The sequence below is a fragment of the Mizuhopecten yessoensis genome, unplaced genomic scaffold, assembly GCF_002113885.1.
Source record: "Mizuhopecten yessoensis strain PY_sf001 unplaced genomic scaffold, ASM211388v2 scaffold9561, whole genome shotgun sequence".
Taxonomy (NCBI): domain Eukaryota; kingdom Metazoa; phylum Mollusca; class Bivalvia; order Pectinida; family Pectinidae; genus Mizuhopecten; species Mizuhopecten yessoensis.
In genome coordinates, this window is record NW_018408109.1 from 402294 (window position 1) to 424814 (window position 22521).

The following is a 22521-nucleotide window of genomic DNA, read 5'->3' on the forward strand; positions in this document are numbered from 1 at the left end:
AATGTGGATGTACATATGACATGGGCGTGCTATATTGAGGTGATCATCTAATGACCAACTGATTTGATCAGCGTTGATAACTTTTGAAATAACACATATGCGTGTCAATCTGTTGACATACATACAAACATACGAACGTACGTACGTACGTACATGCATGCAGGCATGTATACATGCATACATACATACATACATACATACATACATACATACATACATACATCGCCTATATAAATGTACATGTATGATTTCACAAAATTTGATATTGTCAGTGTTGTCTTTTGGGTGCATAAGTAACTGTCAATGAGTGTTGTCAATGGACTTCTCATCAATTTTCTCATCACCCAGACAAACGCATCAAATGTCCCTTTGCATTTAGTATGGCTCTCATCTTTTATCTGCTGTCTGTAGTTTTTTATCTGTTTTTTTTCTTTTACGGTTTCACATTGTTGATTGACCAGGAGAGTACGTACGACTAAACGCTTTTAGTGTAGTGGATGGTGGGGATTGAAAGCCAAATATTGATCAGTATGTGTCGGTTTGCGGTACACTAATAGTTGCATGGTGCCGGCTTTTTTCGGAAGATGAGTATATCCAAAAATGATGTCGATCCGTCCTTTTCCTCCTCTTTGGTCAAGGTCATGGATTTATTTTTCGGGTGTTCAGTAAGATGATGTTGTCTACTGATAGGTCCGTTCTCTTCTGGATGTCTTGTCTCCTGTAAATCTTTCTCCGACTATATTGATGACCTCTTGTGCTAGTGTGTTAATGAAAAATGAAACCTCTTCACAGGAGTTGAAAATGTCCTGTTCTTCATAGCTAGACGCTCACTCAGTCATAGCGACGAAGGGCCCAGTCGGTCTTGAAACGTTGCGACACGTTAAATACGTACATTGTTTGTGTATCAAGTAAAACCATGATATTACATATTTCCAAGTGATGAATCTTATTGAAGATAAAAAAGTGCCTTTTTAGACATGATATATGCAATCACCTTGTGATTGACCAGTATCATTTGTCGAATGTTATTATTCAGTTTTATGATATTATGGATAATGTAACTTACTGTTGATATAACTGGTACAAAACGATAAATGGTCTAGACTAAGTATTAAAACATATTACTTACCGTTCAATTTGAAATACCGGATATCTCCGGACTCTTTACTGCAGGTTGACGACACATCAGTGTCTGCAACAAACACCCTACATTCACCGGCTTTTATGTTAAAAGCAAACGTTTCCTGGTTTTCATTGTCGCAAAGAATCGCACATTCTACGATCGTAGTAGATGTCAACACTGAAGTCACTTTCATCGCTGTCAAACATGTCACGGACTCATAAAGACGTCCAGTACTTAGGGCAGACATCAAACATACAAAACAGCAAAAGTAAGACAACATTGTACCTATGACCATTGCTAACGTATTTTGATGTGCTTGTCAGAAGAAAAACTTATATAAACGTTGTTTTACCCTGTAAATTAAATTATCTTAAAAGCGAATTTTGCAAGTACTGATAAAAGTGGTAAGCTGCTTCACCCAAAAAGGTTCATGTCTAACAGACGTCTATTATTCGAATCAATCACCATTCAAGCCGATGTTCTTTTAAAAGATAACGTTTAGTGTTTTGTATTGAGATTATCGATCTGACGCACCACGCCGTTACAAACATTAATATATAAAACGAATTAATAATTGATTGTAATAGATATAATTTATTTTACTACTTCTTTTTGCGATCTCGCCATTTATTGCCCGAGGAGCTACACGTACATAATTAATATACTAAATATCGTTATACTGGTATTATCTTTATCGGATGTTCTGGTGACTTTTACAGAATCGTGTGTGTATTGTTGATCAGAAGTCTTTTTCTTCGTTGTATTTAACCATATATAATGGTAACTGCGTATGGCTAAGCCTCTTTTTGGGTACGATGATACATCCATCGTCACCCATAGACACTGTTTGTAGTGTCCCTCGGAAACCATTTCCAGACTGCGCTGACACAGGCTTATGAATAAGACATACACTATAAAGCTTATTCATTAATGCCCCGCTAGGAGGTAACATGAAGGGTGTCCTATTCCACACATACGTCCGCCCGTCGATCCGTACGCCCAGCCGTTTAAGATGTTTTGCTATGGCCCAGGAATGAACTTCGTACGACAGCTAGGGTCAATCTATCGTACATGCCTATGCGCTTTATTGCATGGCATTTATGTGAACTTGACCTTTAACCCTGTCCTTTGAGAGACATTCATGTCCTGCAACAGTATCCCTAGTTGAGGCCCGTTACTGAACTTAGATAGACGATGATGATGATAAATTTCAGCTAATGAATTTCAAACAAATCATTCCTGTTTGCATTATTGGACTCTCGGGCAATTAAAGTGGATCATGATATTGTACTTGACAATTCGTGGTAGCACTTTATATATGAGAGCTAGCTCAACAGGCCAAATATCAAGATTGTAGATCTTAAGATTCTGTAAAAGAAGTATTTTAAAGATAAAGTTGAATGCAAACTGTACACGTTACGCCTTCTGCAATGAGGGCGAATTTATCATGACAGCAAATATGACAACATTACATTTAATATTTACTAATTACATATGGGCAAAGTAACGCCACGCAAATATATAAGGTACAAGTGAAGGGTGAATATTTGACTGGACCAATCCTTAAATACAGTATTTACATGTGTGGGGCGCTAACTAGTACGAAATGAACTCTGTCGCTTTGAATCAGTTTTTTATAAAGTTGTCGGAAGTTTTTATTGACATACATAGTACTTTTCACAAGCCGTGTGTGTTTAATATTTAAGTAATACCAGTTGTATGTAAGCATACAATCATCCAGGTTTGTGCTTAACACATGAGTGGATTTGTAATTACGCACATAAAAATGGTTAATTGTTGTAACATGTCTGATGTCTTAGTCAGCTGGGTTGTCTGATGAACGTACGTATGGCATTGGTTATATCTCATACCCACACTTTTTACTTTTATATTATATTGTTCTACAAAACATTTCTTATGATTATCTGATATCAATTTTCTAAAAATCCACAATGTTTCTATAATACCCGGCATTCATACTCGATTCCGAATGTCGATTTTTTTACCTGATAATACTGATGACCTTAACTGAAAATGTGAGCAACGGTCGATCAATGTTTGAATGAGAATTGTTTGATCAATTTAGTCTGAACACTTCTTTTTAGACGGAGTGATATTCGATTTTATTTATAGGCATATTCATTATTTATTGCGCTTTAAAAGTATAGAATTAATAGGCAAACAGAGGGAGATAAATAAGTTATGAGCAATACACACTAATGTGTTTATATCTCCCAGAGCTGTTGGTAAATGAAAAACAGAAGACGTTTATATTAAACTGCGAAAGTGGTTAAATGGTCGTTAGTTTGTAGTTCTATATTAGGCAGGCGAAACGTCAAAGTGGAGTCACAGATATTTTTTGTAGCAATAATGAGTCTAAATTTGCATTTGCTAGTCGATAATGCCAACAAATGGATTTTTTTCTCGTTTTACTCAAAATTTTGTTAAACTAACCGATTTTTTCGAATTTATTTTAATAACAAAAGAAACTGCAAAAACAATTTAGTTGTTTAGTGATTACTGGATTGTCGATTCATTAACTCCAAAAGAGAGACTCTCATCTTGTGATGCACGAAAAATATCTTACACCAGACGAAGTAACTAATGATAAAAGTCTACAAATACGTTTTTTGACCTGAATGATATAATGCTGTGTTATAATGAATTTTTTTATCGAATCTAAAACTGTAGTTCGTGAAAATAAATTGTGTGAAACAAAAACACTTTAGCAAACGCGATGGTTACTGAAATATTGATATCCAGGGAGCTCCCACAGGAGAACGTAATTTCTAATCATCTCGTGTCGCATTTAATATTTATGAGAGCCGTTGTTTTACATTCAAGTCTGATGGTTATTATATTGAAACAAGGCGATTTGAACTGTACTGTGTTCAACTAGTTCCATTTTAATTTGACTGTATAATTTTAACTTGTTTCTAATTTCTAATATACATTTAACTTATATTTCCCTACATTAATGTTTTGTTCTTATTTCTTAAATCAAATTTTAATGAGTAACTCTTACTTTTCTGTTTAAGCTTGTTAATTTTAATTACAAGTTAAGTTTGCATTGGTGTACTTTACATTGTATCACTTGTTTTAAAGTGCGCTCAGTGAAATCCACTTGTTCTACATAAGTACAGGTCAACAGAGAAATAAAGGAGCCTATATACGCATGTGCCGTTTAAATCTTAAGCCAAGGTCACAGTGAATGTTCAATACATCGAGCAGTTTGAAGTAAACTTTGCTGACAAAATTAGTATCTCAGCTTTTGAAGCAGCGAGTTTGTATATTATCTAAGACAAGGTTATATAATTCCTCAATTTTCGCTCCATTTTATAGTTGGAGGTATTCGCTATCTTTTGTAATTTAATTTGAATGATTTTCTTTTCAATTTTAAGTCTCCAACAGTGCAGTGGACAAAGTCTTTATCTTTACGAATTGAAAGCAGTCAACAGAATGGTTATCTACGACTTCGGTATTTTTTGTCTTTGTTTTTTTCATGTTTTTTGTTTTTGTTGAACCAAACTGAGCACTGATCAATATCAATTCAAAAGAGAGGTACACTGGTTCCATTGAAGTGTGATTGATGTTTTTTCAGATTTCGTCCTAATATTCTAGATTTAGGCTTAATTGGCACGCACCTTGACAACCATTTTTCCGTTTCGTTTTACAATGTTTTTTTATTAATGTTTTCATGTACACTTTCATTTGCAATAATGGATGCGAGTTAACATGTCAATGTCATTAAGTATCATTAATGACTTCAATCATTACCTACTGACTGGTAAACTTATTATATTTCATATTTTTCAAATTATACAGCCAGAGTATTGTTTGGGGGAGGGGATTTAGAAGTGTCCTAGAACTGAAGTTTAATACATTCCTCGTTAACAGTAATATGTGGTCAGTGATAGATCTGATATGACAGAAACAAAATTTTAATAGTGATTTTGAATACATTTTAGAATCCGGACAATCCTAGCTAGATGTTACCATGGTACTGTGATAATGTCATCGCTGCTCTTAAAACTGTTGATTTGTCCTTGTATTACAGAATGTATTATATAATAAGAACTTTTCTAGAAAGAAGTTTGAACATATACTATTGAGCATGTATGAAGTTTGTGTTATTACTGAGGATATCGTTCAGAACATTGGATATTAGTGCATCGTCATTTTGTACAATTGGCATTTGAATATTGAAAATCGGAAACCTGTTTGTGATTTCAAGGGCTATCTGCACATTATATTTGCTCAAGTGATTATTAGTATTTGTTTCATAGCTTTGGTTTCTGTTATTGTGACACTTTACTGCAGGCCTCCCGAAATAAGCCACAGGACTGGAGTGTTTTGCATGCTTGATATGCCAGCATAAATGTTATTCACTTCTAGATTTTTTCCTCATGGGTGGTATGAGACAAAAAACGGCTGGCCGAAGGAGTAAAATTCGTCCATCACGAAGTTCCATGAAAGGGTGCACATGTAGGGGTCTCCCGTTGAGGTTTGATAGGGGAATACTTATTTACTTATTTTTCTCCCAACTTGACTAAACTTTTTTTCGGCATAAAGTACTTTCTATGATCAACTGAGTAAATATTTTATGACGTCATTTGACTAGGTATCTTTCCATATTTCCATAAGTAAAAAAATGCTCAAGTCCGATTGGTCGGTGCTTTCTTTTCATATTTCTTCTGTATAAATACTTTTTCTGTGTCGGTTACAATAGACCATATGATCAGCTTAATGATGGTGATCTTTTATTCATTTGAAGAGATATTAAGATGGCTCTCCCTGGCCACTGAGGTTGATGACACGCACTGCCATTACACGTTGCATGACAACGTGAACTTGTGATTATGCTCTTAACCGCTACGTGTTTAGCCACGTGACTGAATCTTGTTTAAAAGTAGTTTCTCTACGGTGTAGTTTTCTGTATATTAGGAGTCTTATATTTTGAAAATTAAACATAACATTCTCCCTGTATTGTCCCAAGATGTATATTGTGATCTTTCAGCGTTTATCATAATTAAAACTATATCACGGTGCCTGAGATCGTTGGTGACCTTGATAATTTACTGTGCTCCAGGTGCCCGTGGGGTTACATCATTACTTGTGTTACGTGTGATTCAGAAAATGCTGCTTGAACGCCTGGTCGTCATTTTTTGTTTTGATTTGTTTGATTTGAGCTGTAATTCTGCTGTTTGTTTTGCTTTTGTTATAGATAGATCTACAATGTATATCAATTCCACCCATTTCATTTGATGCTGTTCTTTTTATGCTTTAAATGTGTTAAAACAATCATACAAAACATTTCGCTGACGTATTCATATGTTTGTCAGAAAATCATAGCCAGTTAAAAATGACGACAAAACTAGATGAGAAAAAGTTCCTACTTATGTTTTTCCTACCCTAAAGACAGCGATCAATTGGTTTTTTTATTGATATATGATTTGAAGGGCAACGTGTCTGCTTTTTGTATAAGCATATCTATATGTACTGGAATGTCGAAGGTAAGGAGTACTTGAATAACTTCAATAACAAATTAAAAATGGATGGAAATGGTTTTAATGGTTAACGCTCATGCCTTCCATGCACAAGGCCGAGTTCCAAGAAAACATTTCTCCTGCCCTCCAATGTGTAAAATTGTCTGAGCTGTTAGTAGTCTCTATGTTTAAACATCCATGTAAGGTTGTACTATGAAAAATGTTGACGTCGAAAGCGTGGTGCCGTTATACAATACCCACAACACAATACACCTTAAACATAAATAGTCACACTAACATGTTGAAATATTAACCATGAGGAATAGGCCATAATTAGGAGTCTTATATGGCAGCTTCTACGATGTCCTCATACCATATTGATTGTATGACGTATAAATATGTATTTTAAAGTGCTTTATACTGTGAAGTGGAAATTCTTGCGTGTGGCAATCTTCACGCTCTGACTCTTTAAACTAATCGCTTATGGTTTTTATAATCTATGTCATCAATTAGCGTGTGAATAATTTTCGCGAAAAGTTTATCAACGCAAATAATTGATCATTTTTTAATCATGCAAATCTTCTTTTACAGCAATTAGATATTTAGTGCACTATATATAATATCGTATAATAAAAATAAAGAACAAAGGCTGTGATTGAAACAAAGTTATTTTATTTTTCTTGATATACGGTGACATACATAAAGCTATGCTCTTAGTATACAGAAATGATGTCTAAATACCAATAAATTAATAAAAGGTTTATAAATGTTACTATTTCATAACATCGAATACTTAATATTTATCATTAAGACAATAACCTACACATATTCGAATGAAAAACAAATGAAGAGAATGTTTTGTTAATGTTTCTATGAATACAGATGAACAAAATAGAGTCAATTTGTAATGTTTCTTCTGTGTCTAAATGATGTAAACGCTCAAATGTTGTCTACTGTTCGAAAGCAATGTAGATGCTGCATTGGTAGTAAGTCCTTCTGTCCCTAACTGATGCAGTGGAACATTCCCATGTAATTGTATGGATCAGTCCACCAACATTTAAAGGGGTAGTGGACATTGCACGACCTATGAAAGGCCACGTTTTTGATATTAAACTCTAGAGCCATATATCCTGCATTCTATTATCTAATCGGAAAAAAATTATATTAAAACCTAGATGAAAAATGTCAATTCTTAGCAACATGTTGGATTGTATACACATACGGAAAACATATAAGGCAAACGAGTATATCATGATACATAATTTGTTATGGAAACACTTGAAAATAGCCTCAACATCACAACGCCGTGTACTTAGTCGCTGACGATACACTGGCTAGAGCTCTCACGTGTAGAGCGCTACATTCACAGGCAAGTCGTATCTACAAGTACACTTCAACGCTCTCGTGACGAAAGCTCACGACGATCGGTGGGTAAATTATCAGTTCAGTTTATATATATATTGCTATATTTCCGGTGTAACACAACTACCATCACTACACTAGCTACAAGCTTCTGTATCTGTCAGGGTACCAGTATACTCAACGATCACGCCATAAGGTATTACTTTTTCTTATAGCGTTCCAGACGCTTTCATAGTAAAGATGTAAAATAAAATCCTCTAAAACATTGTTAGTTTACAATAGCTTAGAGACATGGTTCAAGCTACTTTGATTGTGATATTAAAACCATAACTGACCTCACTTTTCAGTCTTGACAAAATTCTTACGTTTCCTTAAGCTAAGATGTCTTTATAATTTCGTTATTTGTTAACTATTCTACAAAATACCAATCTGACCTCATTGGTTATTATTACAAAGGAGGTGTAAATTCAAATTTAATGACAGGAAAAAGGTAAAACTGTCCCTCCCTAGGATACAGTCTGCATGCGATGAGAATACACTGGTACGACGTCACATCAACAATAGATCTGCCATTGAACTGATTTGCTGTTACCATAAGCATACATAATGTTACATATATCTGTATAATCAGAATATATAATTCATATTAAAAAAAAAAGTATTACTAGTTCTCCATGTGAAAGGTGACATTACAATTCTGTGTGCACCAGTCATGGCTGACACTTTCTGTTCATCTCGTAATGTACAGCATGGTTCATGCAATTTATCAGCATCACGCTTTCCATTGCGGATCGCGGAGATTTTCAAAGGAAACCCCATTAAAACACGAGAGGATAAAGGTAATTTACATGAACTGTACTGAACACGGGTAGCTGTTCAGAGGGTCATTTTTCTTTATATAGAGGGCTATTTGACGATATGAAAATCATCATTGTTTACAGCCCGCAAACGTTCTCAAACGTCGACCAGACAAAGTTTTATCACATCGTTACACAAATGAAATGTATGCTAAATGTTTTAGCACAAATATTTCCTTTCTTAAAATACCCGTGACCGTAATCAAATATTTCTTTTGATATATTGCACCAGGTAGGGGAATCCCCGTGACTAGTTGGGTATATATTACACAAAACAATGGTTGACAAGAAACATTAGATCCGTCCCTCCGGTCACGTGGCTAGATGTTAATCAACTAAAGTCATTCTTCTGGCTTAGGGAACGCGGGTTCTGGGGCACAATCAAACTATCACACACATGAACAATGATTGATCAAAAAGATGAATATAATACATTTAGGCAGTACAAAAATTACCATAGAAACGCAAGAAATAGATAATATATTGTATAAATCACTTTGTCGAAAGGTGGATGACAAAAACTGTCACGATGTGATCTTCATAAAAAATTAGAAATAAGATTTTTACCTTAAAAAATAAATTTTGAGAAAGGCAAATGCATTGGCTTCACTAAACGGACAAAACATATACAAACACCGTCCATTTTATGGACATGTATGAGCATTTTACATTAAAAATATCCAGCATGTATGATTGTATTAATAGGTAAGATTATTAATATATAGCACACATGTAGCTGTTCTCCTTCCATCAATCGTGTGGCGTGTACTCGCGTACGAGTTGTCCCCCTTAGGTCATGTTATTACAGCTCTTCGTGATCGGGAAGTTATTCCAATTTACTTTATATTTAGTGTAGCGAATACCGTTCTGTACATATTTCTCTTAATTATTAACACAGTAACAAATAGGGAAATCACCTAAATATCACCCTGTTATTTTGGTTATTTCGTTACTTTCACAATCATTTTCACCTATTATAATTAGGACAACCTTCATAAATATCACTCACATGAACAATTCTTTGCAATCTTCAGGTAAGATTGACTTTCATTTATTTAAAAGATTTTTTAACGACAACAACCCATTGTATCCCTTCCCAACGTGAGTTCTTTGCTTCTCCACTATTTAAAAAATGGAATGTACCGACTTGAAACACAAATCCACTGTCATTCCTCACTTGTCTGCTATAGTTAATATTGTAGTGCTGAAAGAAATCTCGGCCCATACATAATACATATGATGACTATTGATGGTATTTATCGGTATGTATGCTGCCGAACGGATGAAACATTACTGAGAACTTAAGAACATCATTTGGATCTTGTCATAAAGCTTTTTATATAGACTTCTAACAAATACTGGGATAAGAATATATATATATATATATACATTTAATCTTCGACAGTTTTCCATTTAAATACGCTGAATTGAATTTCACAGTGTTTACAAAGCAAGATATCGACTTGAAAGGGAAAGATGTCGGTTTTTGCCGAATAACACTGGCCGGGCTAACTCAACTATCAAGCAGCTTGGTCCATTATGTAGTTAAAAGAGTTACTTCCCTTATCAGCACTTTCACCCCAGAAAATATACCGTCTCTCTACCAGCCATTATAATAGATTACAGTGTATCCCTCTCTATTCAGCTGGCGTTGATTCTTCTGTTTTCTCCTCACTCTTTTCCTCCGTCTTTTCCTCTGATTTTGTTTCCCCTTCTTCCTTTTCCTCTGGTTTCTCTTCCTCTTTTTCAACATCTTCAATTTTTTCTGGTTTTTCTTCTTCTTTCTCCTCACTTTCCTTTTTCAGATCATCTTCTTCCTCCTTTTCCTCTTTGACGTCGCCGTTTTCCTTTGGCTTTTCCTCTCCCTCCTTTTCTTCGGTCTTCTCGCCTTCCTCTTTAGTTTCCTCGGCCACTTCTTCGCCCCCGCCGTTGGGTCCCTTGTACTTCTTGGCTTTCTTGACAAGTCCGTTCTCTATAAGACTGTACGCCATGTCAATAACAATTTCCTTCGGCTCTTTGGGTGTGATGCCCAGGACGTCCTTCATCTGTAAATCAAGGTAAAATATTGCTTGTTACATTGAAAATGACAAAAGTGCCTTATAAAACATTTGTTTATATTTCATTTGATTGATTTTAGCTTTAAAGTGGTTAGCGCCTGAAAAGGCAGCTTTTGCGTGTTCCTCAAAATTGTATTGATTAATGTGTGTGCTAATTGTATTAATTGTATATCTATGTACTGTAAAGCGCTTTGGAGTGGCTTATGCTAGCCAGATAGGGGGCTATATCAAATGTTGTATATATTATAATTAATATTATATTTATCCTCTATCCTGGAAAAGTTGCTTATGAACTCTCATGAGAACATGTATAAACACTCGTTGCCAAAACTTACTGATTAAGACCATGTTTACCCACAAATGAATATACATAAAAATGTATCATTCTGATAATTGAGAAAAACCCAATTACCATAAAATTGTGCTAATTACATCCTGTAACTGCTATTACATTCATCTCAAGAAACTTTAAGATTCCGGAAGTGACTTACCCTAGTGTTGTCGAACTTGTAGACTTTATTCAGTTGTGGAATCAGCGTTTTTAGGTTTTTGTTGAAGCAGCTGTTCATCCACAGTATGGCATTGGGACATCCCGTGGTTGGCACGTTATACCCTGGTGGAAGAATCAATGTTGATCAGCAAAAATATCGCAGTATATGTAAACAAAGTGACCTAATTTCAGTCGTGTTCTAAATTATGTATCACGCTGATATTTCACAACACCAAAATAAACCTCGCTTTTTTTCTGTTTTTTTTTCTGTTTGGTTTTTAACACATAGTAATCCATCAATTCAATTTGGCGGTCTTCAATGTTTTGCTGGCTCAAAAAGCTAGTACAACAATTCAAAACTTTCCTGATAAACTTCTCATTTCTTTACCATTGTAATGCGAAGTAGTGCTATCTTTGTGGAAATGAGACGAGAGAACAAATTAGAAGGTGTGTCAGAGAGTCGGTGACTAAGGATAAATTAGAGGATAAGAGAGCGAGTGTCAGAGCTCGGCCGGCTGTGTAAATCGGAGAGTGGCTAGAGAGGGAACAGTTTGGACGTGAGATTTTGGGAGAAATGATGATGAAGAGTTACCTGGGTACAGAGTCTGGGGTGACAACATATGGGCAGTGTGGCTAAAGAGTGAAATTGTTGTGGTGTAGGTATGGACATTTAACTATATATAAATGTAAATAAACTGGAAATAGAAGTCAGCGCATTGCTTCATAATTATGACACCAAAGACAAACCAGTGGCCCCGCCACAGTAATATGAAAATAGTTCGCTCAAAACAGTTTCTATAATTTCACTTTTAAATACATTGTGTATATATATTAGCTACAGGTTTTAGGTGAATATAACTTGATAAAATGCATGACTAATTTCCTGTTTAGTTTTCAATAAGGGTAGGATTTGATTCCAAAGCCCTTGCCATCAGACGTACAGTAAAAGTGTAAACAACTGTCCTACCAAGTATATATCATTTGTGTTATACCTTACATTGAAAACAATATTGTACCTTGTGACTTGAACTCCTTGGATAAAATCTGGCCGATTTCCTTCATCCAGATATTGGCATTTGTGACGAGATGACGCTTTCCTGTATAAAAACAAAAATCAATATAAAATGAACAGTGTTTCACGCACTTATGCTTGTGGTAAACATCACTTTGGTGTCAAAGCCGTCGTATTTCTGGTCTTTTCCCCCCCTTTTTTTTTTTACATTTTATAACATTTGTAGGTTAAAGTTTGATATTAAAGACGATATTCAGATTTTTTCCAGACTTTTACCATACATGTTTGTTAAATAACTTTAATCAAACAAACACAATATTTATTTTTATTTTTTTTATTAACCATGGATAGTTGAATTGACCCCTGACCTGCAGCGTCATCCAAGGTCATGGCTTTGATATGGGCATTAGCCACGTCTCTGACGTCCACGATGTTGAAGTTCAGTTTGGGCACCAGAGGCATTTCACGCTCCAACAGCCTCTTCACCACCTGGAAACAATGACAAAAAAACCGTACTATTTATACTACTACAGCGCAGCACAAATTCGCATGCCCAAAGATTCTTCACTGCCAGGAACCAAAAAAGAGATAATTCAAAATATATCAGAATATTAACTTAATCTATTTTAGAACAGTTATGAAACAAACTTGAATTGACCTATATTAATCATTGCTGTCGTCTAGGTTGAAGCGTGCACGGTTTAAACTCATTCACCCCTGAAATTTCACAATGAACTATGCCAACCTTTGAATTGGAAGAGTTCAAATGTGTTTTCAAGGGTGAATGAGAAAATTATACCAGAGCGTAACACAATAGAAAGCCAATTTGTTTCAAAATCAAGGGAACAGAGTCGATCCGCAACAAGCTAAGACATGCATTTGACTGATACTGAAATCCCACAATGAAAATAAGGGCATCATGACGTCAAAGTGCTCTACCTTGTTTTGAATAAAATATCTTGAATTGAAAAGTGTTCTACTTTAACACAAAACAAGCACTTGCTTAGTAATTTCTGCTAGTAATCACTGGTTTGTGTACACTTTCTATTCCTCGTTCCATTCCGTAAAAAGAATGAATTGTAAAAGGCGTGTTTATTAATCTCGGGAAAAGTCTCTTATGCACGTATTTGCTTCTAATCATCAAAATTGTGTTTTGGAGGACTAAGACCCATACTGCGATTAAAATAGTCAGTTTTAAAATTCTTAACGACGCGACATTTAAGAATAAAACGTATAAAACTAGCTTTTCCATGACATAATAACTATTTAGAGATTTGTCTCAATAAAAGAACTCAAAATTTGATAAGCTCTGAATTACGAACACATCTGTATAGCTGCTATAAAGGATCGGTTTAACACTCTCTTAAAATAGACTCGCATATGTCTGGTTATCTAAATTTCTGATTTCCCCCCTAACAGGTAGAATAGCAGGTGAAAATCAAAACAAAATCGAGATAAGCAATATTTTGATGTATGATTTACGCTGTTGGAGCAAATATTTCTCTTTGGAATAACCAATTTGGTCGAGGGAGTTCTAATAATTAATGTTTTTATTAAAGAACAGTTATGGCCTGGACCCGGAAACAAGTTTGAGTTAACAAGGATTTGAAGATAAAATAGTTCGTGATAGCGAACTTAGACTATTTATGCTTTGAGTTATCCTGGTATCTGATGGATCTGATAATCAATATAAATGGATATTATGTCTGAGTCATCGTCACCATTAAATGTTAAAGCAAAGCAGATTGAATGAGTGTATAGTGTTTACTTTAAATATTTTTGTATAAAAATACAATAACTATATTTATGTTTCTAGACTTCGATAATTTGTCAGTGAATGTATTACGTTTTTTTCAAAATTAGATTATTGAGTCTGTGGAATATCATACATTTAACAAGAAGTGAACAATTATTATCCAACCGTTTCATATATAGAGTTTACACAACGAGTTTCGGTTGATTAACATGTTTATCTAACTAGAGTTAGTTAATTTTCAAACTTTAAAAACCGAGTGTCTTTTTAAAGTTTTAAAATTAACTAACGAGAGTAAGATATACGCATAAACAGTTACATTAATTCTTACTGATGTGCATTAACACGTGTATTATAACTTCTTAAATCATCATTATATTATTTGTTCTATCAAAGGCATTTTACACTTTTCCTGAACCTTTACAGTTACGAGTGTGTTTCTGATATCTTATTGTAGTTGATACAATATCATTTCCTTGTCAACAAATATATCGATTACTTCCTATGAAATAACACTGGCACTGTAGCAGGTCTAATGCAATATGCTGGTATGAGGGTGTCTGGGACTCATGGTGCCGTGCCTGTATGAGAAATCACCTGCTGAGAGGCATAAATGTGCAGTGTGCACACGAAGCTGTACACACACACATACAGCTGCATTATTGATGCAGAGAGCCGGCCACAAGAACAGCCTCAACAGCCATACACCCGCCAAACTGGCTCCCTCTACCGGCCAAAGCAACGCTCGTTATCAATGAAAGACATACAGGGTTTTGTGCAAATAGTTATTTTCTCTGTGTAGAATAAACACTTCCATAGCAATAAAGGTCACCGCCTTCTCTTATTCATAGTGAACTCTTTGTTTATTTCATCTTTGTTTTTGACAGTAAATAATGTGAATGCATTGGTCTATTTTTTCTATCATCTTTGTTTTTGACAGTAAATAATGTGAATGCATTGGTCTATTTTTTCTATCATCTTTATTTTTGACAGTAAATAATGTAAATGCATTGGTCTATTTTTTCTGTGTTATTTGACAGTAGACTGGAATTGTTACCCCATCCTTACCCTGCCGACAGTTGTAGTTATTTTTTCTGTGTTATTTGACAGTAGACTGGAATTGTTACCCCATCCTTACCCTGCAGACAGTTGTAGTTATTTAACAGTAGACTGGAATTGTTACCCCATCCTTACCCTGCCGACAGTTGTAGTTATTGGTCTATTTTTTCTGTGTTATTTGACAGAAGACTGGAATTGTTACCCCATNGAATACCCGACATGTTACTTGCATAATGGATGTCCCTTAAGTTTACTTTCTAAGGCAGATATCTAGTTCACACATTTATAATTCAAATAAATCTGACGGAGATACCTGGTAGACACCTTATGATGGACACATACCTCCAGACTGTTGCTCTGGGATCCGTTTATGACGGGACCCATAACATAAGATGGGTTCACCACTGCAAGCTCAATCTTATCCTCATCTGCAAATTCAAAAAAACAAGTATCTTACAGTTATCTCATATAAAAATACAACCACAGACTTAGGATTAAATGTATCTCGTGTGCAACAACAAAACAAATTTCTCTCCCAACAATTCATAACATACAGAACTGTTCTTACACCTCAGAATATACTTGAATGTACGGTTACGTGCCACAAGTCTTCCTGGTCATTTGTCCATTGGATTCTATGTTAATTTAGAATCCAATGGGAAAATGACATAAGGTGGAAGGCTTTTGGCACGTCGTGGTTTGTACACTCTCTATGCAGCAACATTTTGGCATTAATAATTAATTTGGAGTTATCGGTGAATGATTGAAACAAAATTGTGATGAATGCATGAAAAAGGACCTTGAAATAAGATGCTGTAAGCAGGTCGAGAAATGAAATAAAGGACAAAAGTATAACTTCAGGACGAATAATCCTTAACTTGAAACTACAATAAATATAATATAAAACGTAAGATATTTGGATAAATACATTCCGTAAAATACTATCTGATGAACGTGTGGATGATCTCTAAGCAGACAGTCGTGTGATAGACTGTTCACCATCCATACGCCGTTACTGATTAATTATCTGTCAATTTTTTCCTAATGTAAGTCGTCTCCTAACAAATTTAGTTTTAATTAATGTTCTAAAAATAATGTATACAATACGTATTATAAAACAGAGGGGGAAAGACGCTAATACATTGCACAGAAGAGAATTGTCGGTATATTTCCGAGATATTGACATCACAATTATCGTAATATTGCAACAGGCGTTTTCGGTAAGCGAATAAAGTTACTATAGAAAGAGATAACATGATTGGCAATCAATCTATATCCAACACTGGTACACATCCTGATACTCAGGATTCTTAAGTACAATACAGTATAACAACATTTGGCACTTAACATCAAAAGACTTGGCAATATTTCAGCATTTCATTCAATTGCAAACTAATTGGGTTTCTGGGGGTATAATGGAACATGGATTCAACCAGGTTTTCATCTTATATCCACGTTGGTAAAAAATATACTGGTTAAGTTAACTAATTTTAGGGATTCAGTTTCCATCAAAAGCCCACAGTAATCAAGGAAGTGTTAATATTGATATAAGGATCGGTTTCTCTATTTGGAACAATCTTCTATCTATGAATAGCCAATACTTGACTGGATAGAAGAGGTATTCTTTCCGTGAATACGCCAGAGCATATATTGCAATATAACGTATTTACGCTTTTTTGTGCTTAACATATTGCGCTAAATTTGGATTGCGCTCAAAGAAGTTTCTGTATATAGATTCAAGATGCATATATTGTGTGAGTACACCGATTCATCAATGTACTTATCTGCCGATAAATCAATAATGAGTTAAAATCTTAATCTGCTGAAATTCGAACTTTAAATTATAACGATTGTCTATAGGCATGATTCGATATTCATATATTACCTGGAAGTTCCTTCACGTAGTCCCAGGCAGCCTTTTCTGCTAAGGTTTTGCTTTTACCGTAAGCGTCAAGCTTTTCTGGGTCTGTCCAATCCTCTTCATTGAAAGTCTTTGAAAGATCGACGCCTGCACCCCCTTTGTAAAGAAGAGAAAAGAAATTATAATAACATTTTAATTAGCAGTACTAAATACATAAAGACAGAAGAAATGAAATGGAATAATTTTAATTTATTATGACAAATACCTTACATTTGCTTTTTGTAACATGTTTTCTCCTAGTGAACATCAGTCATGGACATGCAATGTATAGAAATTCTTAATTCAGTAAAATAAATAATTTGCTTCGTTCCTATGTCTGGGGAAATGACTTTCAAATACTGCAGCATCGTGAATGTGTTCAATATAAGATGGATCCGGTGATGCTAGTGTAGCCGTGCAATATCTTCTATGCATGTGCATTCAGTTTCAGCCAATCAAACAATGTTACTTACAGCCAACAGCTACACAGGAGCTCGTGAGGACGACACGCTTCACCGACTTAGCAGTGACGCAAGCCTTGAGGACGGCCTGCGTGCCCTCAACTGCCGGAGTAACCAACTCAGCCTCGTCCTTAGGGGCCGTTGACGGGAATGGACTTGCAACGTGAATCACGTACGTCACATCCTTCATAGCCCTGTTAGGTGAAATGAATGCCAACAGTTAAACATACATATCTCCAAACATTAGATAACATAAACATATATACAGAAATTGGATGGTTTGCATAGAGATATTCATTGTTTATTGGTTTAGCGTCCCTTGAACACAATATGGTCTTACAGGACACACGACCACGACGACAGATTACTGACAGAAGAGTAAAGGACAAAAAATGTTTCAATGGGAGGTAACAGATTAATTTTGGCTTCTACAGTGTCATTATGCACGGAACAAAGAAAACATCCCGAATTCTTCTCTTATTAGTATGCAGAAAGGAACATCGGGTCTATCAATGTTACTAAACTTGCTATGGATGTCATACATTCATTACAGAGTGTGACATAAAACGGGTTGAAGGTAATACTAAACAGGGACGTTTGTCATGTACTTTACAGGAGAACGAATATGAATGCTATTTTTGATAGTCAATTCGTTTATGTCGATTTTGTTCATGCAACCTACTATAACATGAAATTATCATGGATAGTTTCTTTCGTAATTTGAAGCTGTTTAGATTGCTTTGTAGAACGATATCACTTGAATATATCATACAAAAATAAAATAAAAAATAGACCGCCACTCCACACAAGCTGAATAGAATGCATCACATCGATCTCAAAGCAAACTGAATCTAATAAATACATATTTCCGACCTGTGTTCTACACCACCACCATGCATGCTACAATTATACGAACACAGAAGTGACTATTTTATTAAAAACAATTTTAAGACAGTTTTTTCGTAAATGCGATGAATGTTGTTTTCGTTTACAATGCAATATGTTTGTAGCAGGCAGAAATATGATGCATTGATTAAAAAAGTAAGTATCAATGACATTGCTTCAATTGTTTCCTTCTGCAGTTATTCCGGAATGAATCTGACTGAAGCCTCATCAGTTGTTCCTGTTACACAACTGCTAGTATCTGATTGGTCGTCTTGAGAGGCTAAGCCTTCATCCATCACTGTCATGGTCGCATTATCAAATGAATTTGTTTTTATCTGTGATACAAGTGGCCTATCGAGGTTGATTTTGATGGATGTAAGCGGCAGGCAAACGCTCGGATCACCCCGGCTTACACGTATCGGTTACCATTAACACAGGTCACGTGATAGCTAAAGTAGAATATACATTCGATCGAAACTTGATTTATGTGCCTCTTAATATCCAAAAACTTGTTTCAAGCTAGGTATACCCTTCACTTTTGTACCCGTTCCTAATCAGCTGTTTAGGACTCAAACATACGATATTCCAAAAAGAAGAATCGCCAAAACAAAAAACATTCCTGAGATAATTAGCTAACTCACAATAATGAAAAAGTATATTGTATCATTTCTATAAATCGATCTAAGGAAATAAAATTGAAAACAAAAAGCATACACTAAAAATCCTTAACCAGTAATATAACTTGACAACTATAGAAACTTTAAAAAATAAAATGTGTATGTCTTCCACAAAAAAAGTATTGTTCACGGCCCGTGTGACTGCTCAAGTCAAGTAGGCACTTAGTGAGGCCCTTTAACAATGGGTATTCTGGCACGCTAATGAGGCAAGCTGATGTGTCTGCGGTTGGCGAAGAGTGTGTCGACTATAAGCACACTACACATTCCCATCCTGTGTTCCACTTTACTACATGCAGGTTATGTAACATAACAATCTCGACGAAGAGCCGAAAAAAAGTACATTAATTTTCCTAATGAAACTGATTTCCTTACGAAACAAGAAATATATGTATTACGGTAGGTGAATGTCTTCACAATAATCTACTTGTACATTATAATTCTGGCTTGAGTAGAAGCGAATTTCTAACAATAAAAGTGACATTCTTTTCTCTCGTTATTTAAAATACATAGTTAGCGTGCATCTTGCATGTCAAATATTAGAGTAAAGCTCCGGAACAATTTTCAACAAATGTAATTCTCAAATGCAATTGGTTTTTTTCTACTAGTGAAAGCTTCTTTCTTTGCAAACATGAAGTTATTGTAGTCAAATATATGTTAACACATTTCTATCGACTAAGAGGACAATGTCTTACGAATGATGCGATAGAAAAATTATCATAGTAACTTACATGTAGTAACTTTCGTTCTATGCGAAATACGTCAACATATTTGATCAATTAAGTGTACACTACATGATTTGATACCGTAATGATGACATAACGTACTCCACATTAAAACTAGGAGATTTTTTCAATACAAACCAAGACTTCTCCTTGTAAATATGAAGGAAATTTCTATCAAGGGATAAATATCCAAATACATTCAATTCCACCACTTTTGGTGCCGTGACCAGGATTACATAATACACAACTAGGACAAACAAATGAACTTACGGTTCCCACGAGTCTGGCTTGGTGAGGTCAGCCTCGACCAGCTCCAGCTTGTGTTCAGCCTCCGGACAGAGTTCATTCAGACGCTTGACCTTCTCTTCGTCTCCTAGACTGCGAACCGTTCCCCTGACTCTGTAGCCCTCCTCCTGGAGCTGTCGCACAATGTGGGAGGCAATGTAGCCTGATGCCCCGGTCACCAACACAACTGCAAGTACAGAGAAATATATGTTACCTACAGTCATCATGATACGAAATATTAAACGCATCAGATATAAAAATCTAAAGTAATTGGTTTGCTTCATCCGTCACCAACACAGCTTGAATAACAATGCTATCCAAAATAGTGATGACTGGAATAAAAATCCTAACCACGCAATCAGGATATATAAACATTTCAATTACAATGCTATCTAAAATAGTGATGACTGGAAACGAAAACTTTATTGGTTAAACATAAAGAATCAAAAGGCCTCCAGAACTGGTCTCCCGCTCCTGCCATCATCACACCATTAAATAAAGTAAGGCTCGTTATGTATTTAAGATAAAGATATTTAAAATACAAATTTAAATAATTTGATTTTGCCTATCTCCCCCATAATATTTGTTCTGGTATATATAGTTTATACCTAAAAAAAAAAAAACTGATGACGGAACTACTTTTTACACAAAATTACAACGCAGCTTTTTTTAGCGCAATTGTTTAGTTTACGTAAAAATTAAATAAATCTTTAACTGTGTATTTACAACGTGTTTGTCTACCTTTTTAAATTAAATTATAAAGAATGCCCAAGATTTTGTTTTGGTATATACCGTATATACTAAAACAAAATCTTGGTCATTCCTTAAGTAATTCCGAAAGTAATGGTAATATATATATCATAACAGTATATATCACTTCATTCTGCCTATTGAAATAATTGTTCAGATTCTGGGTTATATCAGATTCTGGGTTATATCAGATTCTGGGTTATATCAGATTCTGGATGTCTTCGAAAATGTGATGACGTAATTCACAAGAAACCACAACGACATGAAAATTAATGAGCAAATTACTATTTATCGAGGGTATATATGCGTAACAAGACAAAATTTGGTCGTTTCTTTCACCTGTGCACGTGTTACGGTAATCTTAAGTAGAAAGAAAGGCTGGCATATAATACACTGAAGATATTTTTTCTCGAGAAAAGACTATTGCAGCGATGAAAGCCAGCTTCTCCGTTTTTTGGAATTCAGATTCACGATTTTTGCAAAATTCTTGCGTAAACAAAACAGCGGTTGTCGTAAATACGAGTCGGTTACATAATATAGATAATGTCTGGCTATTAGAGACGACCATAAAACCAAAGCACGAGATCATGATATATAAACACTTCCTGTAGCAGCTTTCTAAATTGTTTCAGTCTCAGTTTCATAAAATATCACTACATTGAAATGCACTAAGACAATTTTCTTTATGAGAAGGCCTAAACTATGTGGAATCTATCGATAAAGTTTCCCTGCTCATAAAAAGAGAATCTACAGGGGCTTGAATTGTACATAACTATGTTTGATATATGTGCTTAAATTTAAACGATATGCTATTTTTTGCTTTCCTTCAGGACAACAAAACACTTTACCATCGCGAGCGTATGAAACTGAACCTGCTCACTCGACTATATGTCTGCCTCTCAAATCACTCCGCGGGGAAGTAAACACTTACATCTTAACATATCACATCAAATTTTGTATTGTACCAAGGCCAATATGATCACTCTATAGTCATCAGATGCATTTCAGTAACAATATATTGGCATGGTATCAGACGATTGCTTCGACTTCATTCGGGAATTGTGCCCCCTGTTAGAGAAATTGCTGAGTTTTACAATTGACATTTGTGTAGTTTTCAAATGTTATATTGTAACGTATTAAAAACAAGGCTTTCTTTGCCAATATTGTCTATTTTTCTGTCAACAAAAGAACAGGCGTTGGTTATAAAGAATTGGTAATCAACTGAGAATTGACTGAGAATAATAATGTTCAACCAAATATTTGTACTGTTAATAGCAGACTGATTCCTTAGGCACATTTAATCAAAGTTCGGATCGAAGTTCTTGCTGTCTGAACCTTGATAGAGCAGTTTTATCTGTATCTCAGGATTATGTCCCGTTGTCAAGGGTTATGCACACTTGTAATAAGTGACAGAAAAGATTTGTGTTTACTACATATAGTGCACACATTCTCTTCACTATGATATTGGGAGTAAACAGCTGTCCCGTTTTATGATACTTTCTGTAAGCAGTTTTTAAGTCTCGCGACTCGCAGTTTTGAATTCGTACGGTAAGAAGTGTCACTTTGATTAGAAAAGTATCTGTCGTGTAAAAATCCAAACCTCAAAATTCGACACACAAGAAAAAAATAAAAAATAAAAATG

At 35.1% G+C, this 22521-nt stretch overlaps 1 protein-coding gene across 1 annotated transcript in view; it reads right to left on the reverse strand.

Annotated features, from left to right (window-relative positions):
- Nucleotides 1–7259: 7259 nt before the first annotated feature.
- Nucleotides 7260–22521, reverse strand: part of LOC110458391 (putative uncharacterized oxidoreductase YDR541C) — a 58915-nt gene continuing 43653 nt past the window's right edge. Inside the window, exons 2-9 of the mRNA XM_021510067.1 lie at nt 20115–20316; nt 17573–17754; nt 17085–17216; nt 15542–15627; nt 12756–12876; nt 12392–12472; nt 11377–11498; nt 7260–10873 (exon numbers count right to left, since the gene is read on the reverse strand). Of these exons, the coding sequence (XP_021365742.1) occupies nt 10466–10873; nt 11377–11498; nt 12392–12472; nt 12756–12876; nt 15542–15627; nt 17085–17216; nt 17573–17754; nt 20115–20316 (1334 nt within the window). The 3' untranslated portion in view covers nt 7260–10465. The remainder of the gene's footprint in view (nt 10874–11376; nt 11499–12391; nt 12473–12755; nt 12877–15541; nt 15628–17084; nt 17217–17572; nt 17755–20114; nt 20317–22521) is intronic.